Source organism: Heterodontus francisci, chromosome 44 (assembly GCF_036365525.1).
Source record: "Heterodontus francisci isolate sHetFra1 chromosome 44, sHetFra1.hap1, whole genome shotgun sequence".
Taxonomy (NCBI): domain Eukaryota; kingdom Metazoa; phylum Chordata; class Chondrichthyes; order Heterodontiformes; family Heterodontidae; genus Heterodontus; species Heterodontus francisci.
Window position 1 is genome coordinate 19,484,710 of NC_090414.1, and position 27,933 is coordinate 19,512,642.

At 49.3% G+C, this 27,933-nt stretch overlaps 2 protein-coding genes across 2 annotated transcripts in view; one reads left to right on the forward strand and one right to left on the reverse strand.

The window, feature by feature from the left end:
- The window catches only part of tm7sf2 (transmembrane 7 superfamily member 2), a 558,775-nt gene that overhangs the window by 498,418 nt on the left and 32,424 nt on the right, over window positions 1-27,933 (forward strand). The gene's annotated exons all lie outside the window — the stretch shown is intronic.
- LOC137355847 (calpain-1 catalytic subunit-like) overlaps window positions 1-27,933 on the reverse strand; it is a 63,250-nt gene that overhangs the window by 31,034 nt on the left and 4,283 nt on the right. The window contains exons 2-3 of the mRNA XM_068021430.1: window positions 16,267-16,553; window positions 4,561-4,630 (exon numbers count right to left, since the gene is read on the reverse strand). Of these exons, the coding sequence (XP_067877531.1) occupies window positions 4,561-4,630; window positions 16,267-16,509 (313 nt within the window). The 5' untranslated portion in view covers window positions 16,510-16,553. The remainder of the gene's footprint in view (window positions 1-4,560; window positions 4,631-16,266; window positions 16,554-27,933) is intronic.

Genomic DNA, 27,933 nt, shown 5'->3' on the forward strand with positions numbered 1-27,933 from the left:
TTGATGGGGACAGTGTAGAGGGAGCTTTACTCTGTATCTAACCCCGGGCTGTACCTGTCCTGGGAGTGTTTGATGATTCTGGAATGCAAAGCCTTTCACCTGCCCCAATGAATACAGGGAGTTAAAAAGAAAGAAACTTCCAGAAGGAAACAAATAGGGGAATTAAAAAAATAAATGTTAAGCCAGTGATGTATATTTCTTGTTCACTGAATAAGCCAGATTGACCTTTCATTCCTGTTGGAGCCAAGCCCCAATCAGGATGCATTCCAAAGCCTGCAGCCAGCCTTAGACAACAGGTGCCTGACTGTCCCTCCCCCTCACACACACCCCAGTCAGTCTCAGGCTCCAGCCGAGGCCTCACAGCCCAAGCTTTCCAGTTAAGACAGCATGCCAGACCCTGCCTGCAGGCTGAGAGGCAGATGAGAGCAGCCCCATATTTCTTTTTTAACCCTTCATTGTAAAGCTGCAGCAACAGGCGGATCAGTTTGGAGAATCTGGAGAGTTTCCAACTCCCAGTACAAAAATCTAATTCAGAGGAGAGAAACAATTTTAGCTGCAGAAGAGCAGTGACAGATTGGAGATTCTGTTCCTCCTCCTGTCCCCAAGGATTTTCTGAATGCTGAGTCCCAAAGGGTTATTCAACTCTGGAGGGCATCGCAGTCTGATCCAGCCCTTGCCCCGACATCCACACTTCACATTGGGGGCCGCATTTCCAGATCAGGATTAGGTATCCTGTCATCTTCCCTTCTCCCCGGCTCCCAGGGCACTGAGGCCAATTCTGCCACCCCAGCTGAAATCAGCACAGACCAGAGACCTGATCAAGGTGTCAGCTCTGGCTCAGTGGGTAGCACTCTTGCCTCTGCATCAGAAGCTCCTGGGCTCCAGTCCATCCTTCTGAGGCTTAAGCCTATAATCTGGGCTGACGCTCCCAGTGCGGTACTGAGGGAGTGCTGCACTGTCAGAGGTGCTGTCTTTTGGATGAGACGGTAAACCGAGGCCCTGTCTGCCCTGATCACACAACCTTCTGCCTCAGAGGTGAGTGCGGCTTCCCACTGAGTAATGCTGACATTGTGGTCAGTAGCTGATACTGAATTTCAGGCCCATGATTTACAAATTCCTAATCCCAAATGCCCAGCCAACGGCAGACCTGTATACAACAAACATAACTTGCATTTATATAGCGTCTTTCATGTAGTAAAACATCCCAAGGCGCTTCACAGGAGCGTTATCAGCCAAAATTTGACGCGGAGCCACATAAAGAATTATCGGGACAGGGGACTGAAAGCTTGATCATAAAGGTGGGTTTGAAGGAGTGGCTTAAAGAAAAAGAGACAAAGGTGGAGAGGGTTAGGGAGGGAGTTCCAGAGCCTAGGGCCCAGACAGCTGAAGGCGCCGAAGGGATTAAAATTAGGAATAAGCAAGTGGCCAGAATTGGAGGAGCGCAGAGATCTTGGAGGGTTGTAGGAGGTTACAGAGACAGGGAAGGGGTGAGGCCATCAAGGGATTTGAACATAAGGCTGAGAATTTTACAGTTCAGGTATTGCTGGAACACTGTTTCACCCCAGCGTTGAACAGATTAAAACAATCTCTCCAGACACTGCCTAGTTTTGGAAGAATAAAACGTGCAATTGGGTCGCTGAATATTTCTCACACTTTGACCGAATCTGCCATGAGGATTTTAACACAAAGCATTGCATACGTACCATCCCATCCACACCCCTGTGGGATTGCTTACTATGCCTGGTGTCCAGAAGCTAGAATGGTGCAGTTGAGGAAATTTTTTGCTTCAGTGAACAGTGCAATGATTCTGGCCATGAGCCCAAACTCCCTGAAACAGTGTCCTTTAAAGCATGCTCGGTCAGCACAACAGACTGCAGATTAATGCGAAGGACGAGCCTTTTAATAGAAACAGTAAAGTCTTGCTGAAAACAGACATTTTGTCGAAGCTTTTCGTCTTGCACTCATCAGGACAATTCGCAAGAATACCAATGTAAGGGAAAGCAACAAATTTATACCATAAGAGAAGAGTGCTGATTGGTTGGCAAGTGGACTCTGATTGGTAGAGGTGTTGCCATGGAGAATGCACCAGTTTATGGTGACTGGCAGTTAACCGCCAAGGTTTGTTCTCTACCAGGATCTACTGCAAACCTACTTTCACTGGTCAATATACACCTTGGGATCCTTACAGTTCCACGCAACTATAAGATTGGCCTTATCGGCAACCTCGTAAATAGGGCCTGCACTGAGTCATTTGCTCACCGTGCAAGCTTGATGCTGAAATAGGGTGAATCAAAGACATCCTTTGTGACAATGGCTACGCTGATCAGATCATCTCTCACTGTGTATCGTGCAAACTTATGAACAGGCCTCAGGCTGTCATTTTTGGACCTGAAAAGTGCCCAGTCAACCTCAGATTACCCTGGAAGGGTAAGGTATCTCAAAAATTTGAGCAACAGGTGAAGCTAGCTTTTTCACGCTGCTACTGTGCTGTAGCTCCACAAACCACTGACCACCTCCAGGCGCTTACCCATTGTCTCCCAAGACAAGGAAGCCAAAGAAGAAGAACTGTGCTGTAGCAACACATGTGGTGTTCGTCGCTAACAGGATGCTGCAGGCAAGCCAAAAAGAAGTTCTGCCTATCACACAAATAATTAATGTGGTATATGAATTTCAATGCCAGTATAATGCTAAGTATATAGGTCGGACGTCCTAAAGACTGGTGGATCGTATCAAACAGCATGTCCCTTCCACTGTTCGCAATGTGCAAGGTTCAGGCTGTACCCAACCAGCCCGTGCTTGCGAAACTCAAAACACAGTGTCCAACATTAGATGTGATTCTGCGATTGGACAACATTTGCTAAATAGTCCACAGTGTGCTAAGAATTATGCCGACAACCAATTTAAGATTGTCAGTAAGGCTCGCAGTGTGGCGCATTTGCACGTACTGGAAGCTACATATATTTATACACAGGGCCGTGTTATTTGCAGACAGAAAGAACATGTACACACATTGCGCCTGTTTCTGCTAAACAAAGTAAGTGACAGCTATTCACTGGCTCACTCCTCAGGGCAATGCCTTGACCAATCAGAGTCAAGCTGCCTGGTTTAAATTTCAAACAAAGCTTGGCAGTTAACTGTCAGTCACCATAAACTGGTGCATTCTCCAAGGCAACGCCTCTACCAATTATAGTCCACTTGCCAACCAATCAACACTCCCTTCTCATACAGCATAAATTTGTTGCTTTCCCTTACATTGGTATTCTTGCAATTTGTCCTGATGAGTGCAAGACAAAAAGCTTCGACAAAATGTCTCTGTTTTCAGCAATATTCAAGTTCTGTACGACCAAACGACTATTAGAAATAGTAAAGTGGAAAAAGAATAGATACTCAACTCACCAACAGGGAAGTTGCCAAAGGCAAGGCTCGATAATAGGAGCCATAAAACAGCCAATAAATCAGATGTTTTATTATATCCATTCATGGGATGTGGGCGCCACTGGCAAGGCCAACATTTATTGCCCATTCCCAATTGCCCTTGAGACGCCAAGCAACTTGCAACGAACAAAGAGAGGACAGCCTCAGGAAGTGCTAGGGGATAATAGAAATTTTGACGAAGAGGTTGCAAATGTCAGTCTTTCATTGAAAAATGCTGAGATGTGGAGGATGTAACTAAGTCTGAATTTAGTGAAGTGGGTGTGAGAAGCAGGGCTCTGTAGAGAAGTATCAGACACGATTCTCTTTTTAATTCATTCATGGGATGTGGGCGTCATTGGCAAGGCCCAGCGCTCATCACCATCCCTAACTGCCCTTGAGAAGGTGATGGTGAGCCACCTTGTTGAAGACAACTGAGTGGCTTGCTGGGCCATTTCAGAAGGCAGTTAAGAGTCAACCACATTGCTGTGGGTCTGGAGTCAAATTTAGGCCAGACCGGGTGAGGATGGCAGATTTCCTTCCCTAAAGGACATTTGTGAACCAGATGGTTTTTAAGAGCGATCGATGATAGATTCATGGTCACCATTACTGATATTAGCTTCTTATTCCAGATTTATTGGGGTTCCCGATTTCTGGAAGTGAGCTCAGCCAGTGCAGAGCACAAGGTCAAAGGTCAGAGTTGGAATGAGAAGTCACAGTAGGAACTGGGGATGGGGTGGCATTGAAGTGCTGAGCTACAGGAAGCGGAGGGCCATGCTGTGGATGAATGGTAGTGGTCAGTGAAACAGATTGTTAAGCTAGGTCCTACTGTAGAGAAGACCCTCTAGATACCAACCCCTTCTCCCCATTCTCGTGTTAGGTGAAGGGAAGATTTACTTGGTGACGGGACTCCTCCACCTTCAAGTAGCGTCAGAGATCTTTGATATCCTCCTGAACCATTGGCACACACCAATGGGATCTCGGTTTAACCTGTCACATGAAGGATGTGACTTTGACCTCATTCAATATTTCATTGGAGAGCTGGCCTAGATTTTCAGCTCATACTCTGTTGTTGGGATCAAACTTGCTGATCCAGAGAGGCGAAGCTGGCACCCAGTAAATGGAACATAAACAGAACCGTTTACTTACCCAAGCCTCCCTGACAAATGTCTGTGCGAGTTGCTCCATCCAGTATGAACTGGGGGTTGGAACATATCTCCTATAGGAACAAATAAAGGCAGTTAATATTTTGGACGTGCAACAGAACTTAAGTGGCCTTGAAGCAAACCTTCAACACACAGACAGCCATTTGCCATGTTTATCAATTGCACGCTGGCAGCCATTTGCACTGTCCATCAGTCCCAAACTTGCAGCCATTTGCACTGTCCAACAGTCCCACACTGGCATCCATTTGCACTGTCCATCAGTCCCACACTGGCATCCATTTGCACTGTCCATCAGTCCCACACTGGCAGCCATTTGCACTGTCCATCAGTCCCAAACTTGCAGCCATTTGCACTGTCCATCAGTCCCACACTGGCAGCCATTTGCACTGTCCATCAGTCCCACACTGGCATCCATTTGCACTGTCCCTCAGTCCCACACTGGCACCCATTTGCACTGTCCATCAGTCCCACACTGGCATCCATTTGCACTGTCCATCAGTCCCACACTGGCAGCCATTTGTAATGTCCATCAATTCACACTGGCAACCATTTGCATCATCCATCAATCCACACTGGCATCTATTTACACTGTTCATCAGTCCCTCACTGGCATCCATTTCCAGTGTCGATTTGCACTGTTTATCAGACCCTCACTGGCAGCCATTTGTATTGTCCATCAGTCCACACTGGAAACCATCTTCACTGTCCATCACACTCACACAGGCAGCCATTTGCAGTTTCCATCAGTCTCACACTGGAAACCATTTGCACTGTCCATCAGTCCCACACTGGCATCCATTTGCACTGTCCATCAGACCCTCACTGGCAGCCATTTGTATTGTCCATCAGTCCACACTGGAAACCATTTGCACTGTCCATCACACTCACACAGGCAGCCATTTGTAATGTCCATCACACTCACACAGGCAGCCATTTGCACTGTCCATCACACTCACACAGGCAGTCATTTGTAATGTCCATCACACTCACACCGGCAGCCATTTGCACTGTCCATCACACTCACACAGGCAGTCATTTGCACTGTCCGTCACACTCACACAGGCAGCCATTTGTAATGTCCATCACACTCACACAGGCAGCCATTTGCACTGTCCATCACACTCACACAGGCAGCCATTTGTAATGTCCATCACACTCACACAGGCAGCCATTTGCACTGTCCATCACACTCACACAGGCAGCCATTTGTAATGTCCAACACACTCACACAGGCAGCCATTTGAGGTGTCCATCAGACCCTCACTGGCAGTCATTTACACTGTCCATCAGTCCCACACTGGCATCCATTTGCACTGTCCAACAGTCCCACACTGGCAGCCATTTGCACTGTCCATCAGTCCCACACTGGCAGCCATTTGCACTGTCCATCAGTCCCACACTGGCAGCCATTTGTAACGTCCATCAATTCACACTGGCAACCATTTGCATCATCCATCAATCCACACTGGCATCTATTTACACTGTTCATCAGTCCCTCACTGGCATCCATTTGCACTGTCCATCAGTCCCACACTGGCAGCCATTTGTATTGTCCATCAGTCCACACTGGAAACCATCTTCACTGTCCATCACACTCACACAGGCAGCCATTTGCAGTTTCCATCAGTGTCACACTGGAAACCATTTGCACTGTCCATCAGTCCCACACTGGCAGTCATTTGCACTGTCCATCAGTCCCACACTGGCATCCATTTGCACTGTCCATCAGTCCCACACTGGCAGCCATTTGTAACATCCATCAATTCACAATGGCAACCATTTGAATCATCCATCAATCCACACTGGCATCTATTTACACTGTTCATCAGTCCCTCACTCGTATCCATTTCCAGTGTCGATTTGCACTGTTTGTCAGACCCGCACTGGCAGCCATTTGCATTGTCCATCAGTCCACACTGGAAACCATTTGCACTGTCCATCACACTCACACAGGCAGCCATTTGTAATGTCCATCACACTCACACAGGCAGCCATTTGCACTGTCCATCACACTCACACAGGCAGTCATTTGTAATGTCCATCACACTCACACAGGCAGCCATTTGCACTGTCCATCACACTCACACAGGCAGTCATTTGCACTGTCCGTCACACTCACACAGGCAGCCATTTGTAATGTCCATCACACTCACACAGGCAGCCATTTGTAATGTCCATCACACTCACACAGGCAGCCATTTGCACTGTCCATCACACTCACACAGGCAGCCATTTGTAATGTCCATCACACTCACACAGGCAGCCATTTGCACTGTCCAACACACTCACACAGGCAGCCATTTGAGGTGTCCATCAGACCCTCACTGGCAGTCATTTGCACTGTCCAACAGTCCCACACTGGCATCCATTTGCACTGTCCATCAGTCCCACACTGGCATCCATTTGCACTGTCCATCAGTCCCACACTGGCAGCCATTTGCACTGTCCATCAGTCCCAAACTTGCAGCCATTTGCACTGTCCATCAGTCCCACACTGGCAGCCATTTGCACTGTCCATCAGTCCCACACTGGCATCCATTTGCACTGTCCCTCAGTCCCACACTGGCACCCATTTGCACTGTCCATCAGTCCCACACTGGCATCCATTTGCACTGTCCATCAGTCCCACACTGGCAGCCATTTGTAATGTCCATCAATTCACACTGGCAACCATTTGAATCATCCATCAATCCACACTGGCATCTATTTACACTGTTCATCAGTCCCTCACCGGCATCCATTTCCAGTGTCGATTTGCACTGTTTGTCAGACCCTCACTGGAAACCATTTGCACTGTCCATCAGTCCACACTGGAAACCATTTTCACTGTCCATCACACTCACACAGGCAGCCATTTGCAGTTTCCATCAGTCCACACTGGAAACCATTTGCACTGTCCATCACACTCACACAGGCAGCCATTTGTAATGTCCATCACACTCACACAGGCAGCCATTTGCACTGTCCATCACACTCACACAGGCAGTCATTTGTAATGTCCATCACACTCACACAGGCAGCCATTTGCACTGTCCATCACACTCACACAGGCAGTCATTTGCACTGTCCGTCACACTCACACAGGCAGCCATTTGTAATGTCCATCACACTCACACAGGCAGCCATTTGTAATGTCCATCACACTCACACAGGCAGCCATTTGCACTGTCCATCACACTCACACAGGCAGCCATTTGTAATGTCCATCACACTCACACAGGCAGCCATTTGCACTGTCCAACACACTCACACAGGCAGCCATTTGAGGTGTCCATCAGACCCTCACTGGCAGTCATTTGCACTGTCCAACAGTCCCACACTGGCATCCATTTGCACTGTCCATCAGTCCCACACTGGCATCCATTTGCACTGTCCATCAGTCCCACACTGGCAGCCATTTGCACTGTCCATCAGTCCCAAACTTGCAGCCATTTGCACTGTCCATCAGTCCCACACTGGCAGCCATTTGCACTGTCCATCAGTCCCACACTGGCATCCATTTGCACTGTCCCTCAGTCCCACACTGGCACCAATTTGCAATGTCCATCAGTCCCACACTGGCATCCATTTGCACTGTCCATCAGTCCCACACTGGCAGCCATTTGTAATGTCCATCAATTCACACTGGCAACCATTTGAATCATCCATCAATCCACACTGGCATCTATTTACACTGTTCATCAGTCCCTCACCGGCATCCATTTCCAGTGTCGATTTGCACTGTTTGTCAGACCCTCACTGGAAACCATTTGCACTGTCCATCAGTCCACACTGGAAACCATTTTCACTGTCCATCACACTCACACAGGCAGCCATTTGCAGTTTCCATCAGTCCACACTGGAAACCATTTGTAATGTCCATCACACTCACACAGGCAGCCATTTGTAATGTCCATCACACTCACACAGGCAGCCATTTGCACTGTCCATCACACTCACACAGGCAGCCATTTGCAATGTCCATCACACTCACACAGGCAGCCATTTGCACTGTCCAACACACTCACACAGGCAGCCATTTGAGGTGTCCATCAGACCCTCACTGGCAGTAATTTGCACTGTCCAACAGTTGCACACTGGCATCCATTTGCACTGTCCATCAGTCCCACACTGGCATCCATTTGCACTGTCCATCAGTCCCACACTGGCAGCCATTTGCACTGTCCATCAGTCCCAAACTTGCAGCCATTTGCACTGTCCATCAGTCCCACACTGGCAGCCATTTGCACTGTCCATCAGTCCCACACTGGCATCCATTTGCACTGTCCCTCAGTCCCACACTGGCACCCATTTGCACTGTCCATCAGTCCCACACTGGCATCCATTTGCACTGTTCATCAGTCCCACACTGGCAGCCATTTGTAATGTCCATCAATTCACACTGGCAACCATTTGAATCATCCATCAATCCACACTGGCATCTATTTACACTGTTCATCAGTCCCTCACCGGCATCCATTTCCAGTGTCGATTTGCACTGTTTGTCAGACCCTCACTGGAAACCATTTGCACTGTCCATCAGTCCACACTGGAAACCATTTTCACTGTCCATCACACTCACACAGGCAGCCATTTGCAGTTTCCATCAGTCCACACTGGAAACCATTTGTAATGTCCATCACACTCACACAGGCAGCCATTTGTAATGTCCATCACACTCACACAGGCAGCCATTTGCACTGTCCATCACACTCACACAGGCAGCCATTTGTAATGTCCATCACACTCACACAGGCAGCCATTTGCACTGTCCAACACACTCACACAGGCAGCCATTTGAGGTGTCCATCAGACCCTCACTGGCAGTCATTTGCACTGTCCAACAGTCCCACACTGGCATCCATTTGCACTGTCCATCAGTCCCACACTGGCATCCATTTGCACTGTCCAACAGTCCCACACTGGCAGCCATTTTCACTGTCCATCAGTCCCACACTGGCAGCCATTTGCACTGTCCATCAGTCCCACACTGGCAGCCATTTGCACTGTCCATCAATCCCACACTGGCAGCCATTTGCACTGTCCATCAATCCCACACTGGCAGCCATTTGTAACGTCCATCAATTCACACTGGCAACCATTTGCATCATCCATCAATCCACACTGGCATCTATTTACACTGTTCATCAGTCCCTCACTGGCGTCCATTTCCAGTGTCGATTTGCACTGTTTGTCAGACCCTCAATGGCAGCCATTTGCATTGTCCATCAGTCCACACTGGAAACCATTTTCACTGTCCATCACACTCACACAGGCAGCCATTTGCAGTTTCCATCAGTCCACACTGGAAACCATTTGTAATGTCGATCACACTCACACAGGCAGCCATTTGTAATGTCCATCACACTCACACAGGCAGCCATTTGCACTGTCCATCACACTCACACAGGCAGCCATTTGCACTGTCCATCACACTCACACAGGCAGCCATTTGTAATGTCCATCACACTCACACAGGCAGCCATTTGTAATGTCCATCACACTCACACAGGCAGCCATTTGCACTGTCCATCACACTCACACAGGCAGCCATTTGTAATGTCCATCACACTCACACAGGCAGCCATTTGCACTGTCCATCACACTCACACAGGCAGCCATTTGCACTGTCCATCACACTCACACAGGCAGCCATTTGTAATGTCCATCACACTCACACAGGCAGCCATTTGCACTGTCCATCACACTCACACAGGCAGCCATTTGTAATGTCCATCACACTCACACAGGCAGCCATTTGCACTGTCCATCACACTCACACAGGCAGCCATTTGTAATGTCCATCACACTCACACAGGCAGCCATTTGTAATGTCCATCACACTCACACAGGCAGCCATTTGCACTGTCCAACAGTCCCACACTGGCATCCATTTGCACTGTCCAACAGTCCCACACTGGCATCTATTTACACTGTTCATTAGTCCCTCACTGGCATCCATTTGCACTGTCCATCAGTCCCACACTGGCAGCCATTTGTAACGTCCATCAATTCACACTGGCAACCATTTGCATCATCCATCAATCCACACTGGCATCTATTTACACTGTTCATCAGTCCCTCACTGGCATCCATTTCCAGTGTCGATTTGCACTGTTTGTCAGACCCTCACTGGCAGCCATTTGTATTGTCCATCAGTCCACACTGGAAACCATTTTCACTGTCCATCACACTCACACAGGCAGCCATTTGCAGTTTCCATCAGTCTCACACTGGAAACCATTTGCACTGTCCATCAGTCCCACACTGGCAGCCATTTGCAATGTCCATCAGTCCCACACTGGCAGCCATTTGCACTGTCCATCAGTCCCACACTGGCAGCCATTTGTAACGTCCATCAATTCACACTGGCAACCATTTGCATCATCCATCAATCCACACTGGCATCTATTTACACTGTTCATCAGTCCCTCACTGGCATCCATTTGCACTGTCCATCAGTCCCACACTGGCAGCCATTTGTAACATCCATCAATTCACACTGGCAACCATTTGCATCATCCATCAATCCACACTGGCATCTATTTACACTGTTCATCAGTCCCTCACTGGCATCCATTTCCAGTGTCGATTTGCACTGTTTGTCAGACCCTCACTGGCAGCCATTTGTATTGTCCATCAGTCCACACTGGAAACCATCTTCACTGTCCATCACACTCACACAGGCAGCCATTTGCAGTTTCCATCAGTCTCACACTGGAAACCATTTGCACTGTCCATCAGTCCCACACTGGCATCCATTTGCACTGTCCATCAGTCCCTCACTGGCAGCCATTTGTATTGTCCATCAGTCCACACTGGAAACCATTTGCACTGTCCATCACACTCACACAGGCAGCCATTTGCACTGTCCATCACACTCACACAGGCAGCCATTTGTAATGTCCATCACACTCACACAGGCAGCCATTTGCACTGTCCATCACACTCACACAGGCAGCCATTTGTAATGTCCATCACACTCACACAGGCAGCCATTTGTAATGTCCATCACACTCACACAGGCAGCCATTTGCACTGTCCAACAGTCCCACACTGGCATCCATTTGCACTGTCCAACAGTCCCACACTGGCATCTATTTACACTGTTCATTAGTCCCTCACTGGCATCCATTTGCACTGTCCATCAGTCCCACACTGGCAGCCATTTGTAACGTCCATCAATTCACACTGGCAACCATTTGCATCATCCATCAATCCACACTGGCATCTATTTACACTGTTCATCAGTCCCTCACTGGCATCCATTTCCAGTGTCGATTTGCACTGTTTGTCAGACCCTCACTGGCAGCCATTTGTATTGTCCATCAGTCCACACTGGAAACCATTTTCACTGTCCATCACACTCACACAGGCAGCCATTTGCAGTTTCCATCAGTCTCACACTGGAAACCATTTGCACTGTCCATCAGTCCCACACTGGCAGCCATTTGCAATGTCCATCAGTCCCACACTGGCAGCCATTTGCACTGTCCATCAGTCCCACACTGGCAGCCATTTGTAACGTCCATCAATTCACACTGGCAACCATTTGCATCATCCATCAATCCACACTGGCATCTATTTACACTGTTCATCAGTCCCTCACTGGCATCCATTTGCACTGTCCATCAGTCCCACACTGGCAGCCATTTGTAACATCCATCAATTCACACTGGCAACCATTTGCATCATCCATCAATCCACACTGGCATCTATTTACACTGTTCATCAGTCCCTCACTGGCATCCATTTCCAGTGTCGATTTGCACTGTTTGTCAGACCCTCACTGGCAGCCATTTGTATTGTCCATCAGTCCACACTGGAAACCATCTTCACTGTCCATCACACTCACACAGGCAGCCATTTGCAGTTTCCATCAGTCTCACACTGGAAACCATTTGCACTGTCCATCAGTCCCACACTGGCAGTCATTTGCACTGTCCATCAGTCCCACACTGGCATCCATTTGCACTGTCCATCAGACCCTCACTGGCAGCCATTTGTATTGTCCATCAGTCCACACTGGAAACCATTTGCACTGTCCATCACACTCACACAGGCAGCCATTTGTAATGTCCATCACACTCACACAGGCAGCCATTTGCACTGTCCATCACACTCACACAGGCAGTCATTTGTAATGTCCATCACACTCACACAGGCAGCCATTTGCACTGTCCATCACACTCACACAGGCAGTCATTTGCACTGTCCGTCACACTCACACAGGCAGCCATTTGAGGTGTCCATCAGACCCTCACTGGCAGTCATTTACACTGTCCATCAGTCCCACACTGGCATCCATTTGCACTGTCCAACAGTCCCACACTGGCAGCCATTTGCACTGTCCATCAGTCCCACACTGGCAGCCATTTGCACTGTCCATCAGTCCCACACTGGCAGCCATTTGTAACGTCCATCAATTCACACTGGCAACCATTTGCATCATCCATCAATCCACACTGGCATCTATTTACACTGTTCATCAGTCCCTCACTGGCATCCATTTGCACTGTCCATCAGTCCCACACTGGCAGCCATTTGTATTGTCCATCAGTCCACACTGGAAACCATCTTCACTGTCCATCACACTCACACAGGCAGCCATTTGCAGTTTCCATCAGTCTCACACTGGAAACCATTTGCACTGTCCATCAGTCCCACACTGGCAGTCATTTGCACTGTCCATCAGTCCCACACTGGCATCCATTTGCACTGTCCATCAGTCCCACACTGGCAGCCATTTGTAACATCCATCAATTCACAATGGCAACCATTTGAATCATCCATCAATCCACACTGGCATCTATTTACACTGTTCATCAGTCCCTCACTCGTATCCATTTCCAGTGTCGATTTGCACTGTTTGTCAGACCCTCACTGGCAGCCATTTGCATTGTCCATCAGTCCACACTGGAAACCATTTGCACTGTCCATCACACTCACACAGGCAGCCATTTGTAATGTCCATCACACTCACACAGGCAGCCATTTGTAATGTCCATCACACTCACACAGGCAGCCATTTGCACTGTCCATCACACTCACACAGGCAGTCATTTGTAATGTCCATCACACTCACACAGGCAGCCATTTGCACTGTCCATCACACTCACACAGGCAGTCATTTGCACTGTCCGTCACACTCACACAGGCAGCCATTTGTAATGTCCATCACACTCACACAGGCAGCCATTTGCACTGTCCATCACACTCACACAGGCAGCCATTTGTAATGTCCATCACACTCACACAGGCAGCCATTTGTAATGTCCATCACACTCACACAGGCAGCCATTTGCACTGTCCATCACACTCACACAGGCAGCCATTTGTAATGTCCAACACACTCACACAGGCAGCCATTTGAGGTGTCCATCAGACCCTCACTGGCAGTCATTTACACTGTCCATCAGTCCCACACTGGCATCCATTTGCACTGTCCAACAGTCCCACACTGGCAGCCATTTGCACTTTCCATCAGTCCCACACTGGCAGCCATTTGTACTGTCCAACAGTCCCACACTGGCAGCCATTTGCACTGTCCAACAGTCCCACACTGGCAGCCATTTGCACTGTCCATCAGTCCCACACTGGCAGCCATTTGTAACGTCCATCAATTCACACTGGCAACCATTTGCATCATTTATCAATCCACACTGGCATCTATTTGCACTGTTCATCAGTCCCTCACTGGCATCCATTTCCAGTGTCGATTTGCACTGTTTGTCAGACCCTCACTGGCAGCCATTTGCATTGTCCATCAGTCCACACAGGCAACCATTTTCACTGTCCATCACATTCACACAGGCAGCCATTTGCAATGTCCATCACACTCACACAGGCAGCCATTTGCATTGTCCATCAGTCTCACACAGGCAGCCATTTGCACTGTCCAACACACTCTCACAGGCAGCCATTTGTAATGTCCAACACACTCACACAGGCAGCCATTTGCAGTTTCCATCAGTCCACACTGGAAACCATTTGCACTGTCCATCACACTCACACAGGCAGCCATTTGTAATGTCCATCACACTCACACAGGCAGCCATTTGCAGTTTCCATCAGTCTCACACTGGCAGCCATTTGCAGTGTCCATCATCCTACCAACCCAGATGACCACGAACTCAAATCTAACCCAGAATGGCACAGACTTGACCAAAGCTGCTGCCCCATCAATGAGCTTTACCCCCATTAGTGTTAGATACCAATAACAACATTTATTTAGCTCCTTTAGCTTGGTAATATGTCCAAAGGCACTTGAGAATAAATCAGACAAAATCTGACACCGAGCCACATAAGATGATATGAGGACAGGTGACAAAAAGGTTGGGCAAAGAAGTGCGTTTGAAGACGTGTCTTAAAGGAGAAAGACGGAGAAGTTTAGGGAAGGAATTCCAGAGCTTGTGACCCAGGCGGCTGAAGGCACGAGCAATTAAAATTGGGAAAGCACAAGAGGCCAGAATTGGAGGGGTGCAGATATCTGGAGGGTTGTAGGCATTCACAGAAATGGTGGGGCAGGGGGAAGGGGCTGTGGATGGATTTGAAAACAGGAATGAGAATTTTTAAATTGAGGTATTGCTGCCTTAGGAGCCAATGTAGGTCAGTGAGCATGGGATGATGGGTAAACGAGACTTAATGCACATTAGGATACTAGCAGCAGGGTTTTGGATAAGCTCAAGTTTATGGGGGTAACAAGACCGCCCAGCCATTCTTCAAACCTACCAATTCTTCAAACTCTTCAGCTACTTCCACATCAGCTCCAGCCCATCACAGTCCCTGGCTCCAGCATAGCCCAGGATATCTACAGGGCAAAATTCCCCTGGTGCTTTCTTTGGCAAGGAACACCCTGGGACACTCCTTCATAAGCATGCCTCAGCATTGAGAGAGCATGCCTCACTTGAACCTGATCTCACATTCGATCCAGCACCCAACTTCCGGTGCGGTGCCCCAACAGGGACCGGGAGCAGGGAGAATCAACCACGGATTTCCCCGGCCATACCCGAGGGGCTGAGGCCACCAGTAGCGGCCTGTCTCCTGCTACTGAACCAGCAGAGATCCAGAATCAAACCAGGCCTGTGTGGCTCATACCTTCGGGAAAATCCGCTTATCCTTTAGGATATCAGGTCATGGTTATCAGGAATTCTCACATGGAGTACGGCAGAGATACTAAACAGGCAATCTAAAGAACAAAGGGGGGAGCTTAGGGAGTTTTTTTTTTGCTGAGGAATATAGGAGTGAGGAGGCCATTCAGCCCTTTGAGCCTGTTCCACCATTTATTGAGATCATGGCTGATTTGTATCTTAATTCCACCCACCTGCCTTGGCTCCGTATCGCTTAATACCCTCACCAACAAACGCCTATCAGTTCAGGGCCATTAGGACTTGGAATTCACAGCTTGCAAAACTAGGAGAAGCAGAATCCATAACATCTTTCAAAAAGGATGTCAATAAATATTTGAGAAAGGAAATACTAAGGGGACTGGAAGGGGAGATCTCTTTCAGAGAGACAGCACAGGGGCGATGGGACAAAAAGCCTTTCTGTGCTGTGAAATCCATGACTCTTAAGTCAGGAACTTCCAACTCCGAACAACAGCCGGTTCAGACAGCATGAAGGCAACAACATAAGCTGCAATAGCCCCTCCGTGTGAGGGTACATGTGCGGGGCTGGGTCTGTTCACACTCAGAGTCCTGCTCATACCCACCTTTGGCCTCTTCCACTTGATTCCGAATGTTTTCGAGGATTGCGGCCCCAGCTCCTTGAACCCGATGATGGAGGGGCCCACAGGGAAGTGCTGGTCCTCAAACAGCACTCTTCGGTCAAGGCAGTCATTGCGAAGCGTCTCGTAATCCTGCCCGAGGTACTTGAAGGCCTGGTCGTGCTTGCCTGCCCCGAGCTCCTTCTGCCTCTGCTTGCAGAGTCGGCCTGCCACCCCAGAGTACATCATAGCTACCACACAGTGCGGAGTAACCAGCTACCAAGAGGGATCACCTAAGACATGAAGATATATGCAAGAACCAATAATGAAGAGCAGACAAGTAAAGCACAACATGGATACTTAGAATACTGACCATCAATTAGCCATCAGGGTGCTCAATATTCAGACACTGTACAACGTGTAGCCGGCAAACATTGACAGGGCTAGTCACTCCGTTTGTTGTGTAACTGTACAGAGTCACTGTTTGTTCAAGGTAAGGATCAATCGCTGTGTAACTGTACAGTTTTATTCAGCAGGATAAGGATCACTTGCTGTGTAATTGTGCAGAATTAGACAAATTTTCAGAGAATCATGGAAAGTTTACAGCACAGAAAGAGGCCACTTGGCCCATTGTGTCTGTGCCGGCTGAAAATCGTGCCACCAGTCTAATCCCACCTTCCAGCATTTTGGCCTGTAGCCCTGCAGATTACGGCCCTTAAGGTGCATATCCAGACACCTTTCAAATGAGTTGAGGGTTTCTGCCACTACAACCCTTTCAGGCAGTGAGTTCCAGACCCCTACCATTCTCTGGGTGAAAAAGTTTTTCCTCATCTCCCTTCTAATTTTTCTACCAAACACTTTAAATCTCTGCCCCCTCGTCACTGACCTCTCTGCTATAGTGAAGAGACCCTTCACATCCACTCTATTGCAGGTCCCTCAAAGTTTTGTACATTTCAATCAGATCTCCCCTCAGCCTTCTCTGTTCCAAGGAGAACAACTCCAGCCTATCCAATCTTTCCTCATAGCTGCATTTTTCCAGTCCCGGCAACATCCTTGTAAATCTCCTCTGTACCCTCTCTAGTGCAATTACATCCTTTCTGTAATGAGGTGACCAGAACTGCACACAGTACTCAAGTTGTGGCCTAACCAATTATTTATACAGTTCCAGCATAACCTCCCTGCTCTTATATTCTATACCTCGGCTAATAAAGGAAAGGATTCCATATGCCTTCTTAAACACATTATCGAGCTGTCCTGCTACCTTCAGGGATCTGTGGACATTCACTCCAAGGTCCCTCACTTCCTCTACACCTTTCCGTATTCTCCCATTAATCGTGTACTCCTTTGCCTTGTTTGACCTCCCCAAATGCATCACCTCACACTTCTCTGGGTTGAATTCCATTTGCCACTTTTCTGCCCATCTGACCAGACCATCAATATCTTCCTGCAGCCTACAACTATCCTCCTCGCTATCTACCACACGGCCAATCTTTGTGTCGTCTGCAAACTTCTTGATCATGACCCCCTACATTTACGTCCAAATCGTTAATATAGACCAGAAAAAGCAGGGGACCCTGTACTGAGCTCTGCGGAACGCCACTGGAAACAGCCCTCCGGTCGTAAAAACACCCGTCAACAATTACCCTTTGTTTCCTGCCACTGAACCAATTTTGTATCCACCTTGCTGCATTTCTCTGGATCCCATGGGATTTTATTTTTTTTAACCAGACTGCCATGTGGGACCTTGTCAAAAGCCTTGCTGAAATCCACAGACCACATCAACTACACTACCCTCAATCATCCTTGTTATTTTTTCAAAAAATTCAATCAAGATGGTCAGACAAGATCTTCCCTTAACAAATCCATTCTGACTATCCTTGATTAACCTGTGCCTTTCTAAGTGACAGTTTATCCTGTCTCTCAGAATAGATTTCTATAATTTGCCCACTACTGAGGTTAGACTGACTGGACTGTAATTATTTGGTCTATCCCGACTCCCTTTTTAAACAGAAGTACGCTAGCAGTTCTCCAATCCTCCGGCACCACACCGTTATCCCGTGAGGACTGGAAAATGATGGTCAGACCTTCCGCTATTTCCTGCCTTGCTTCTTTTAACAGCCTGGGGTACATTTCATCCGGCCCTGATGATTTATCAACTTTCAGGGAGGCTAATCCCATTAATACTTCCTCTTTCCCTGTGTTTATCACATCCAATACTTCACACTCCTCCTCCTTAACTACAGTATCTGCATCATCCCCCTCTTTTGTGAAGACAGATGCAAAGTATTCATTCAGAACAATACCAACACCACCCTAAACATTTTGATCTATAAGGCAGTCAAGTTATGGAAAGCAGGCAAGAGAGTGGAGGTAAGGTTCCAATCAAATCAGCCATCATCTTATTGAATGGCGGAGCAGGCTCCAGGGGCCGAATGGCCTACTCTTGCTTCAATTTCTTATGATCTTATTACTGTTTATTCAGCAGGCAAGGGTCACTTGCTGCGTTAAATGTACAGAGTCACAGTTGATTCAGTGTAAGACAGACAACTGACGGCCTCTTTGTCAGGGCAAGACAATTATTTCAGCTTTCCCACTGCTGATGCCAGTCTGAGTGAGCAGGCACTCAGGTTTGTGGCTCCAGTTGTCTTCCCACAGGTGCAGGGTGTCATCAACTGCACGCACATGGCAATTAAAGCAGCCTGAGATCACCTTGGAGTGTTTATCAAGCAGAGGGGCTTCCACCCCATCACTGCGTAGCTGGTGTGCAGCCACAAAACGCTGTTCTGTTTGTACAGGTGTGTGCAAGATTCGCAGGCAGCACTCCTGATGCTTTCATCCCGCGGCAGTCCACCCTCCCTAACCTCTTCGCACCATGAAGCAGAATAACCACCGGCTGCTCAGAGACAAGGGATACCCACTTAAATAAAGACCCAACTAATGACACCCAGGAGCAATACAGCAAAAGCCATAGGACAACCATAGATGTGTCATTGAGCAAGCCACCGGCAGGATGAAGACACGTTTCAGGTGCCCAGACAGACCTGGAGGCGCCCTTTGATACGCATTAGGCCCAGTCTCACGAATGTTCATGCGGTACTGCTCTCTACACAGCAGCGAGGTTCGGACCGGAAGGAGGAACAAGGTGCAGAGCACAGAGTCCCTTCAGATGATTCAGAGGAGGAGGTGGAACATGATGTGGGCAAGGCACCAGCAGCTTTGCTGCTCGGCTTGTGGTTTGCTTAGGTTCTTCCAGTCCACCCGTCTGACAGTCACGTGCAAAAGCCACTTCCTCCCACTTCTCTCAACACAAAGCAGTCCTGCAAGCAACCGAGCATCCTTCTCACAGCACCCAACTACCACCCCCCACACTGCTCAGCATCAATTCATGTTTCACCGTTCATTACAAGTAAAAGGACCTCTTGCCAGGCAGCAACCAAAATAGGCAGAATGAGAAAGTGGTGGAAACAAATAATATCTGCATGGCTCAAAAATTAAACTGAAACTTAAGATGCCAACATTGTACAGCATACTCATCTGAATACTCTTGGGCAACTCCTCTTCCTCTTCTGCGGCACTTCTATGTGGTGTAGCCCTGTGGCTTCAGCTACAGGCAGGCTGCTCATATCCTTGCTCTGACTGCTGAGATGCCGTTGGCTTTGGCCCCGCCAAAGACTGCTCCACCTACACCTGTGCATGGGGCAGGCTTGGCCATCAGGACACATGTGGGCTATTCACAGACGGGAGGGAGATGAGCGAGAAGTGCAGACGTTTTGAGTGGAGTCCCCACTTCCGTGTCCCCTTTCACCATCATCTCTCTAATGGTCCCCCCGCAATTGCAAAGAGTTGGAGAGCACTTTGCTGCAGATCAGTGGGGGTGATGAATGGTCAAGGCTAGGGTATCATGCATGCTATTTAAGCTTGTATTCAGTGTGCAAGCCATTGGTGAGGGCCTGCACGCACTCGTGTGATTGCCATGTTTTATACTTCATGCAGGTGACCATTCTTTCTATGACTGAAGCCATCAACATGAAAGCTGGCAACATCAAGACATTCATACCATCTCTCTGCAAGTGTGCACAGTCCAACTGGAACGCCTGCCAGTACATTCACACATTCTTTGCCTCTGCTCCAGAAGTATCCTCGTCCTCAATGGCCCCCTGAGGTTCAGCATCAGCTACCAGCTGAGGAGAGCTCGGAGCATCCTGTGCCTTGTGATGCTTGGACTCTCCACTTCTGTCCCCGTCTCCGCCGTCTACTCTGGCTCACTTGTGATGCGTCAGTCAGCAGGCAAAAAACGCAATTACTTTCGTTCCTGGTCCCACCAAAGTGTCTGAGCTGGGGCACAGTCTGCATGAGTCCTGTGATGGTGTACCCTCAGAATGGGTGAAACTTCCTGAGGGGTCGTCGTCCTCCCTTCAGTGAGAAACAATATCTCCCTGCAGGCCCTTCCGGCCCCTAGCATCATATCCAGACAGGCATCACTAAAACAAAGCCCAGCCTTTGAACGAGTCAATCTATCCTGTAAACTCCGTTTCCAATCCATCAAATTTCACGTTTGAAATGTCCCATTAAATAGTGGAGTTGAAATCGACTCATGCTGGTCAAGATCACACCCACTCAATCAATTGGTCAGCAAACCTGGTAATGATATGGTAATACGCTGCTACACTTATTTTTGGTTTTCCCACGTGATATGGACCACCCCGCCCCCACCCCCCCCAAGTCCAAGCACATTGAGAACTTAAAATCCAGCCCACTGCTTATTCAGCAGGGTAAGGATTGCTCACTGTGTAATTGTACAGAGTTCCTGTTTATTTATTGATACTGCACTAAAACAGGCCCTTCGGCCCACTGAGTCAACCAACAACCACGCATTTATACTTACCCTGCAGTAATCCCATATTCCAAATTGGCAATTTACAATGGCCAATTTACCTATCAACCTGCAAGTCTTTGGCTGTGGGAAGAAACTGGAGCACCCGGCGAAAACCCACGCAGACACAGGGAGAATTTGCAAACTCCACACAGGCAGTACCCAGAATTGAACCTGGTTCCCTGGAGCTGTGAGGCTGTGGTGCTAACCACTGCGCCACTGTGCCACCCTGTTTATCCAGTGGGGTAAGGATCACTCAAACTGCACAGAGTTCCAGTTAATTCAGCAGGGTAAGGATCACTCACTGTGTAACTCTATGGAGTTTCTGTTGGCAATGAACAGTCAACCAACCGCTTAAAGCTCTGTCGTTAGTAGCAGGATTGAATGAAAGATTCCAGACAAGAAGGTATTTTCATTATCTGGATTGTTTCTGGGCTGGGTGCCCAGTCAGTTTATTGATGGTTCTAATTTACACATCTGTGACTGGACACAGTGGAGCTCATTTCAGGAAGTGGAATGTTTTAGTATGTCCGGTGGAGCTGTCAGCATCGAAGAAACATGAAGACTGTCATTAATGATCACAAAGAGAGATTTTAAATCCCTTAAACATTCAGGCAAGTGCTTATTTCACAGATTCATATCACGTGATATGTGCTGAGTCATCTGATCTCTAAGGAACAGAATGGTTGCTAGACTGTTATAATGCAGATCAAACAATACTGGGCTGCCAGTCAGGTGGTAGAGGTGTTACAGTTGGCCTCAATGCCCTTTACTTTAGAGAGGAGGGGAATCAGCCAGGGTCCTCACTCCTGATTGCTACCCAGTGAAGCCTGCTGTGATCTGATTGAATGGAGGAAAAGGCTTGAGGGGCTGAATGGCCTCTTCCAATTCCTAAGTTCCTTAAATGCACATGTCTGAATGTTGGTGAGCACAGCACCCGGACTTCGTTGTGCTGCCCACTGTGGTCCAATAGCCAGCCATCATTCTCTCGGCCCATGTAAGAAGAATGACTCATTTGGTTGGGGTGTATGAGTGAAGCTGGACTCAAAGCTCAGGGACAGTCAGCACCTTCAGGAGGTGGGAAGAGGTGGGTGGGGGAACATACTCCCACAGGAACCCCTTGTAAATACCAACACAGTCCCCGGGACCCCCTGTAAATATTGACACACTGCCTGAGTTTGGTCGGCATCCTTCCATCTGTGAAAGATGATGGACGCGCAGCAAACAATCCATTTAGGTGGGGTGCCTTCTCTTGGTACACTTTTATCGATGGCTGTGAAGGCCAATCCCTGAAAGGCAGGTTCTGCTGCAAGTGCTGCACGTGAAGCTGCCAAGTGACGCTGTGAGTTGTTGTTTTTGACGTTGGCACCTGTTGCCAAACTGCTGTAGCAACTGTTGTCGTGGTAGTGCATAACAGTCTACAGGATATGTCGCCATTTCCCTCTTTTGCCAGCTAGTGATTCCCAGATGCGACAGTCGACATTTAGGACCCTTCATGTCACGCTTGCAAGCATCGTTGAAGCAGAGCTTTGAGCACCCCCCCCCACCACCCCACTGGTCGTCTGGCCCCGGCTACTTCACCATAAAGAACGGCCTTGGGCATGCAACCGTCTTCCATCCTGCGGACATGTCCGATCCACCGAAGCCGCCTCTGTTTGATTAGTGCCAACACACTTGGGAGCTCGGCCTTTGAGAGGACTGCCACATTTGTGGTTTAGTCCTGCCAGGATATACCCAGAATGCACCACAGACAACGAAGATGGAAATTATTGATCTTCCTTTCCTGGTAGCTGTAACTCACCAATGTTTCACAGCCATATAGTAAGGTGTTGAGATCACAGGCCTTATAAACCATCAGCTTGGTCCCAAGGTGACCATCAGCTCGGTGTTATCCCATGCACATTTTGCAAGTTGGCCAAAGGTGTAGCTGCTTTCCCTATGCGTGTAACGGGCTCTGCATCAAGGCACAGACTGTCTGTCACAGTGGACCCAAGATAGCAGAATTTGCGAACCACTTCCAGTGCGGTGTTATTTAGGGTGATCAGGGACGGAGATGCAACACCTTGTCCCATGACCATGGTTTTTCTTGACGCTTATAGTCAAAGAGAACAGGTTACAGGCACGGGAGAGACAGTCCATGAGTCTTTGTAACTGAGTTTCCGTGTGAGTGAATAGTGCAGCATCATCAGTCTAGAGGAGTTCCCTGATCAGGACGTGATGTGTTCTTGTCTTCACTTGCAGCCTTGATAGATTGTAGAGCTTGCCGTCTGACCTAGTGTGCAAGTAGATTCCTTCCATATCTGCAGGGAAGGCGAAGGTCAGGAGCCATGGAGAAGACGATGCCAAACAGAGTGGGGGCTGGGACACAACCCTGTTTCACTCCACTCCTCATTCCGAAACTGTCGGAAGTGGAGCCATCAAACTGTACAGTGCAGTGCATGTTGTCGTGGAAGGAGAGGATGAGACTGACGAGCTTCAGTGGACAGCCGATTTTTCCCAAAATTTTGTAGAGCTCTGCTCTGGTGATGGAGTCGAATGTCTTAGTGAGATCTATAAAAATAAGGTAAAGGGGTATACTCTGTTCCGTACACTTCTCTTGTAGCCTGCATATAGAGAAGATCACATCCACAGTGGATCTGCCAGCACGGAATCCACACTGTGCTTCCAGATACGCTGGGTCTGCAAGTAAATGGAGTCTTTTAAGTATGACCCTAGCAAAAGCCTTCCCCATAACGAGGAGGAGTGAGATGCCCTTGTAGCTGTTTAGATCTCCTCTGTCACCTTTGTTTTTTTGTACAGTGTGATGATTTTGGCATCACACATCTCCTGTGGAACAAAGCCTACTTTCCAGCAGAGAAGGAGAAGGTCATAAGGGTGCGGCAATAGATGGGACTTTCCGTGCTTGAGCAGTTTGGCTGGGATACCATCCTTGCCCGGGTGCCCTTCTGTTGGCTAGGCGATCTATGACCTTCTCGAGCTCCAGTGATGAGGGTTCTTCATCTAACTCATCCAGGACAGGAAGTTGCGGGAGAGCATCGAGCACAGACTGGGAGATGTCCGACTCAGAAAAGTACATGTTTACAGTAGCGTTTTGCCCGGCGGGACATCTGTTTAGTTCTTCACCATCTGCTGACTTCAGGGGAGCAACTTTGGTGATGGCACTTGATCCCTTCGTACAAAGCTCATAGATTTCCTTTATCACAGGCAGTTTGGACTTCTTGATATAAGCTGATCCAGTGTTTGTTTGCACAGTATCTCCCTCCTTTGCATGGTTGTCTTGGCTACTTTCAGGTCATGCGGTATCTTAGCTACTGTGTTTATGTTGTGCATCATGGAGGCTTTGTAGGTCTCAAACCAGCCCTTGTTGCGGGTTCCACCTTTACCAAATAATGCTTCTGCTGCTTCATAGATGATTGAGCTTAGTGACTTCCAAGTTTTATCAATGCCGGCATCGGTGTTTCCCGTTAAGGCTTTGGTGGGTAGCAAGTGTTCTAGCGACAGTGCAAAGTGCTGGTATTCAGCATCGATGCTTATGCAAGGGATGTTGATGCATGGTGGGCTGTCATGTTTGGAGCTGTGGAACTTTCAGGGGTGCACCTTCAGTCTGCTGCTGATAAGAGAGTGGTCGGTGTCGCAATCTGCACTGCATAAGGTGCAGGTGTGAAGAACACTGGGCAGATCGCACCTCCTTGTGATGATTAGGTCTACTTTGTGCCAATAACCAGACCTTGTGGCGATGTCTACCCTGGAAGAAGGTTTTGGTGACGCATAGTTCATTCAGGGCGCCATTATCGTGGATTTTTCCCACCCCACGATGACTGAGGCATGTTGGCCCAACACATGCGTTGAAGTCACCCAAGGTGAAAAGCCTCTCGTCATTTGGGATGTTCCTCAGAACGTCACCTAGGGACACTCCCCGGGATCCCCTATACATACTGACATATTCCCCAGGACCCACCCCTGTAAATACTGACACACTCCCCGGGACCCCCCCTGTAAATACTGACACACTCCCCGGGATCCCCTATACATACTGACACATTCCCCGGGACCGCCCCTGTAAATACTGACACATTCCCCGGGACCCACCCCTGTAAATACAGACACACTCCCCGGGACCCACCCCTGTAAATACTGACACATTCCCCGGGGACCCCTCTGTAAATACTGACACACTCCCCGGGATCCCCTATACATACTGACACATTCCCCGGGACCGCCCCTGTAAATACTGACACATTCCCCGGGACCCACCCCTGTAAATACTGACACATTCCCCGGGACCCACCCCTGTAAATACTGACACACTCCCTGGGACCCCCCCTGTAAATACTGACACACTCCCCGGGATCCCCTATACATACTGACACATTCCCCGGGACCCACCCCTGTAAATACTGACACATTCCCCGGGATCCCCTATGTAAATACTGACACACTCCCTGGGACCCCCCCTGTAAATACTGACACATTCCCCGGGATCCCCTATACATACTGACACACTCCCCGGGACCCCCCTGGAAATACTGACACACTCCCCGGGACCCCCTGTAAAGACTGACACACTCCCCGGGACCGTCCCCCTGTAAATACTAACACACTCCCTGGGACCCCCGTAAATACTGACACACTCCCCGGGACCGCCCCTGTAAATACTGACACATTCCCCGGGACCCACCCCTGGAAATACTGACACACTCCCCGGGACCCCCTGTAAAGACTGACACACTCCCCGGGACCGTCCCCCTGTAAATACTAACACACTCCCTGGGACCCCCGTAAATACTGACACACTCCCCGGGACCCCCTGTAAATACTGACACACTCCCTGGGACCCCCGTAAATACTGACACACTCCCCGGGACCGCCCCTGTAAATACTGACACACTCCCTGGGACCCCCGTAAATACTGACACACTCCCCGGGACCCCCTGTAAATACTGACACACTCCCTGGGACCCCCGTAAATACTGACACACTCCCCGGGACCGTCCCCCTGTAAATACTAACACACTCCCTGGGACCCCCGTAAATACTGACACACTCCCCGGGACCGCCCCTGTAAATACTGACACATTCCCCGGGACCCACCCCTGTAAATACTGACACATTCCCCGGGACCCACCCCTGTAAATACTGACACACTCCCCGGGACCGCCCCTGTAAATACTGACACACTCCCCGGGACCCACCCCTGTAAATACTGACACACTCCCCGGGACCCACCCCTGTAAATACTGACACACTCCCCGGGACCCACCCCTGTAAATACTGACACACTCCCCGGGATCCCCTATACATACTGACATATTCCCCGGGACCCACCCCTGTAAATACTGACACATTCCCCGGGACCCACCCCTGTAAATACAGACACACTCCCCGGGACCCACCCCTGTAAATACAGACACACTCCCCGGGGACCCCTCTGTAAATACTGACACACTCCCTGGGACCCCCCCTGTAAATACTGACACACTCCCCGGGATCCCCTATACATACTGACACATTCCCCGGGACCGCCCCTGTAAATACTGACACACTCCCTGGGACCCCCCCTGTAAATACTGACACATTCCCCGGGATCCCCTATACATACTGACACACTCCCCGGGACCCCCCTGGAAATACTGACACACTCCCCGGGACCCCCTGTAAAGACTGACACACTCCCCGGGACCGTCCCCCTGTAAATACTAACACACTCCCTGGGACCCCCGTAAATACTGACACACTCCCCGGGACCGCCCCTGTAAATACTGACACATTCCCCGGGACCCACCCCTGGAAATACTGACACACTCCCCGGGACCCCCTGTAAAGACTGACACACTCCCCGGGACCGTCCCCCTGTAAATACTAACACACTCCCTGGGACCCCCGTAAATACTGACACACTCCCCGGGACCGCCCCTGTAAATACTGACACATTCCCCGGGACCCACCCCTGGAAATACTGACACACTCCCCGGGACCCCCTGTAAAGACTGACACACTCCCCGGGACCGTCCCCCTGTAAATACTAACACACTCCCTGGGACCCCCGTAAATACTGACACACTCCCCGGGACCGCCCCTGTAAATACTGACACATTCCCCGGGACCCACCCCTGTAAATACTGACACATTCCCCGGGACCCACCCCTGTAAATACTGACACACTCCCCGGGACCGCCCCTGTAAATACTGACACACTCCCCGGGACCGCCCCTGTAAATACTGACACACTCCCCGGGACCCACCCCTGTAAATACTGACACACTCCCCGGGACCCACCCCTGTAAATACTGACACACTCCCCGGGACCCACCCCTGTAAATACTGACACACTCCCCGGGATCCCCTATACATACTGACATATTCCCCGGGACCCACCCCTGTAAATACTGACACACTCCCCGGGACCCACCCCTGTAAATACTGACACACTCCCCGGGATCCCCTATACATACTGACATATTCCCCGGGACCCACCCCTGTAAATACAGACACACTCCCCGGGACCCACCCCTGTAAATACTGACACATTCCCCGGGGACCCCTCTGTAAATACTGACACACTCCCTGGGACCCCCCCTGTAAATACTGACACACTCCCCGGGATCCCCTATACATACTGACACATTCCCCGGGACCGCCCCTGTAAATACTGACACATTCCCCGGGACCCACCCCTGTAAATACTGACACATTCCCCGGGATCCCCTATGTAAATACTGACACACTCCCTGGGACCCCCCCTGTAAATACTGACACATTCCCCGGGACCCACCCCTGTAAATACTGACACATTCCCCGGG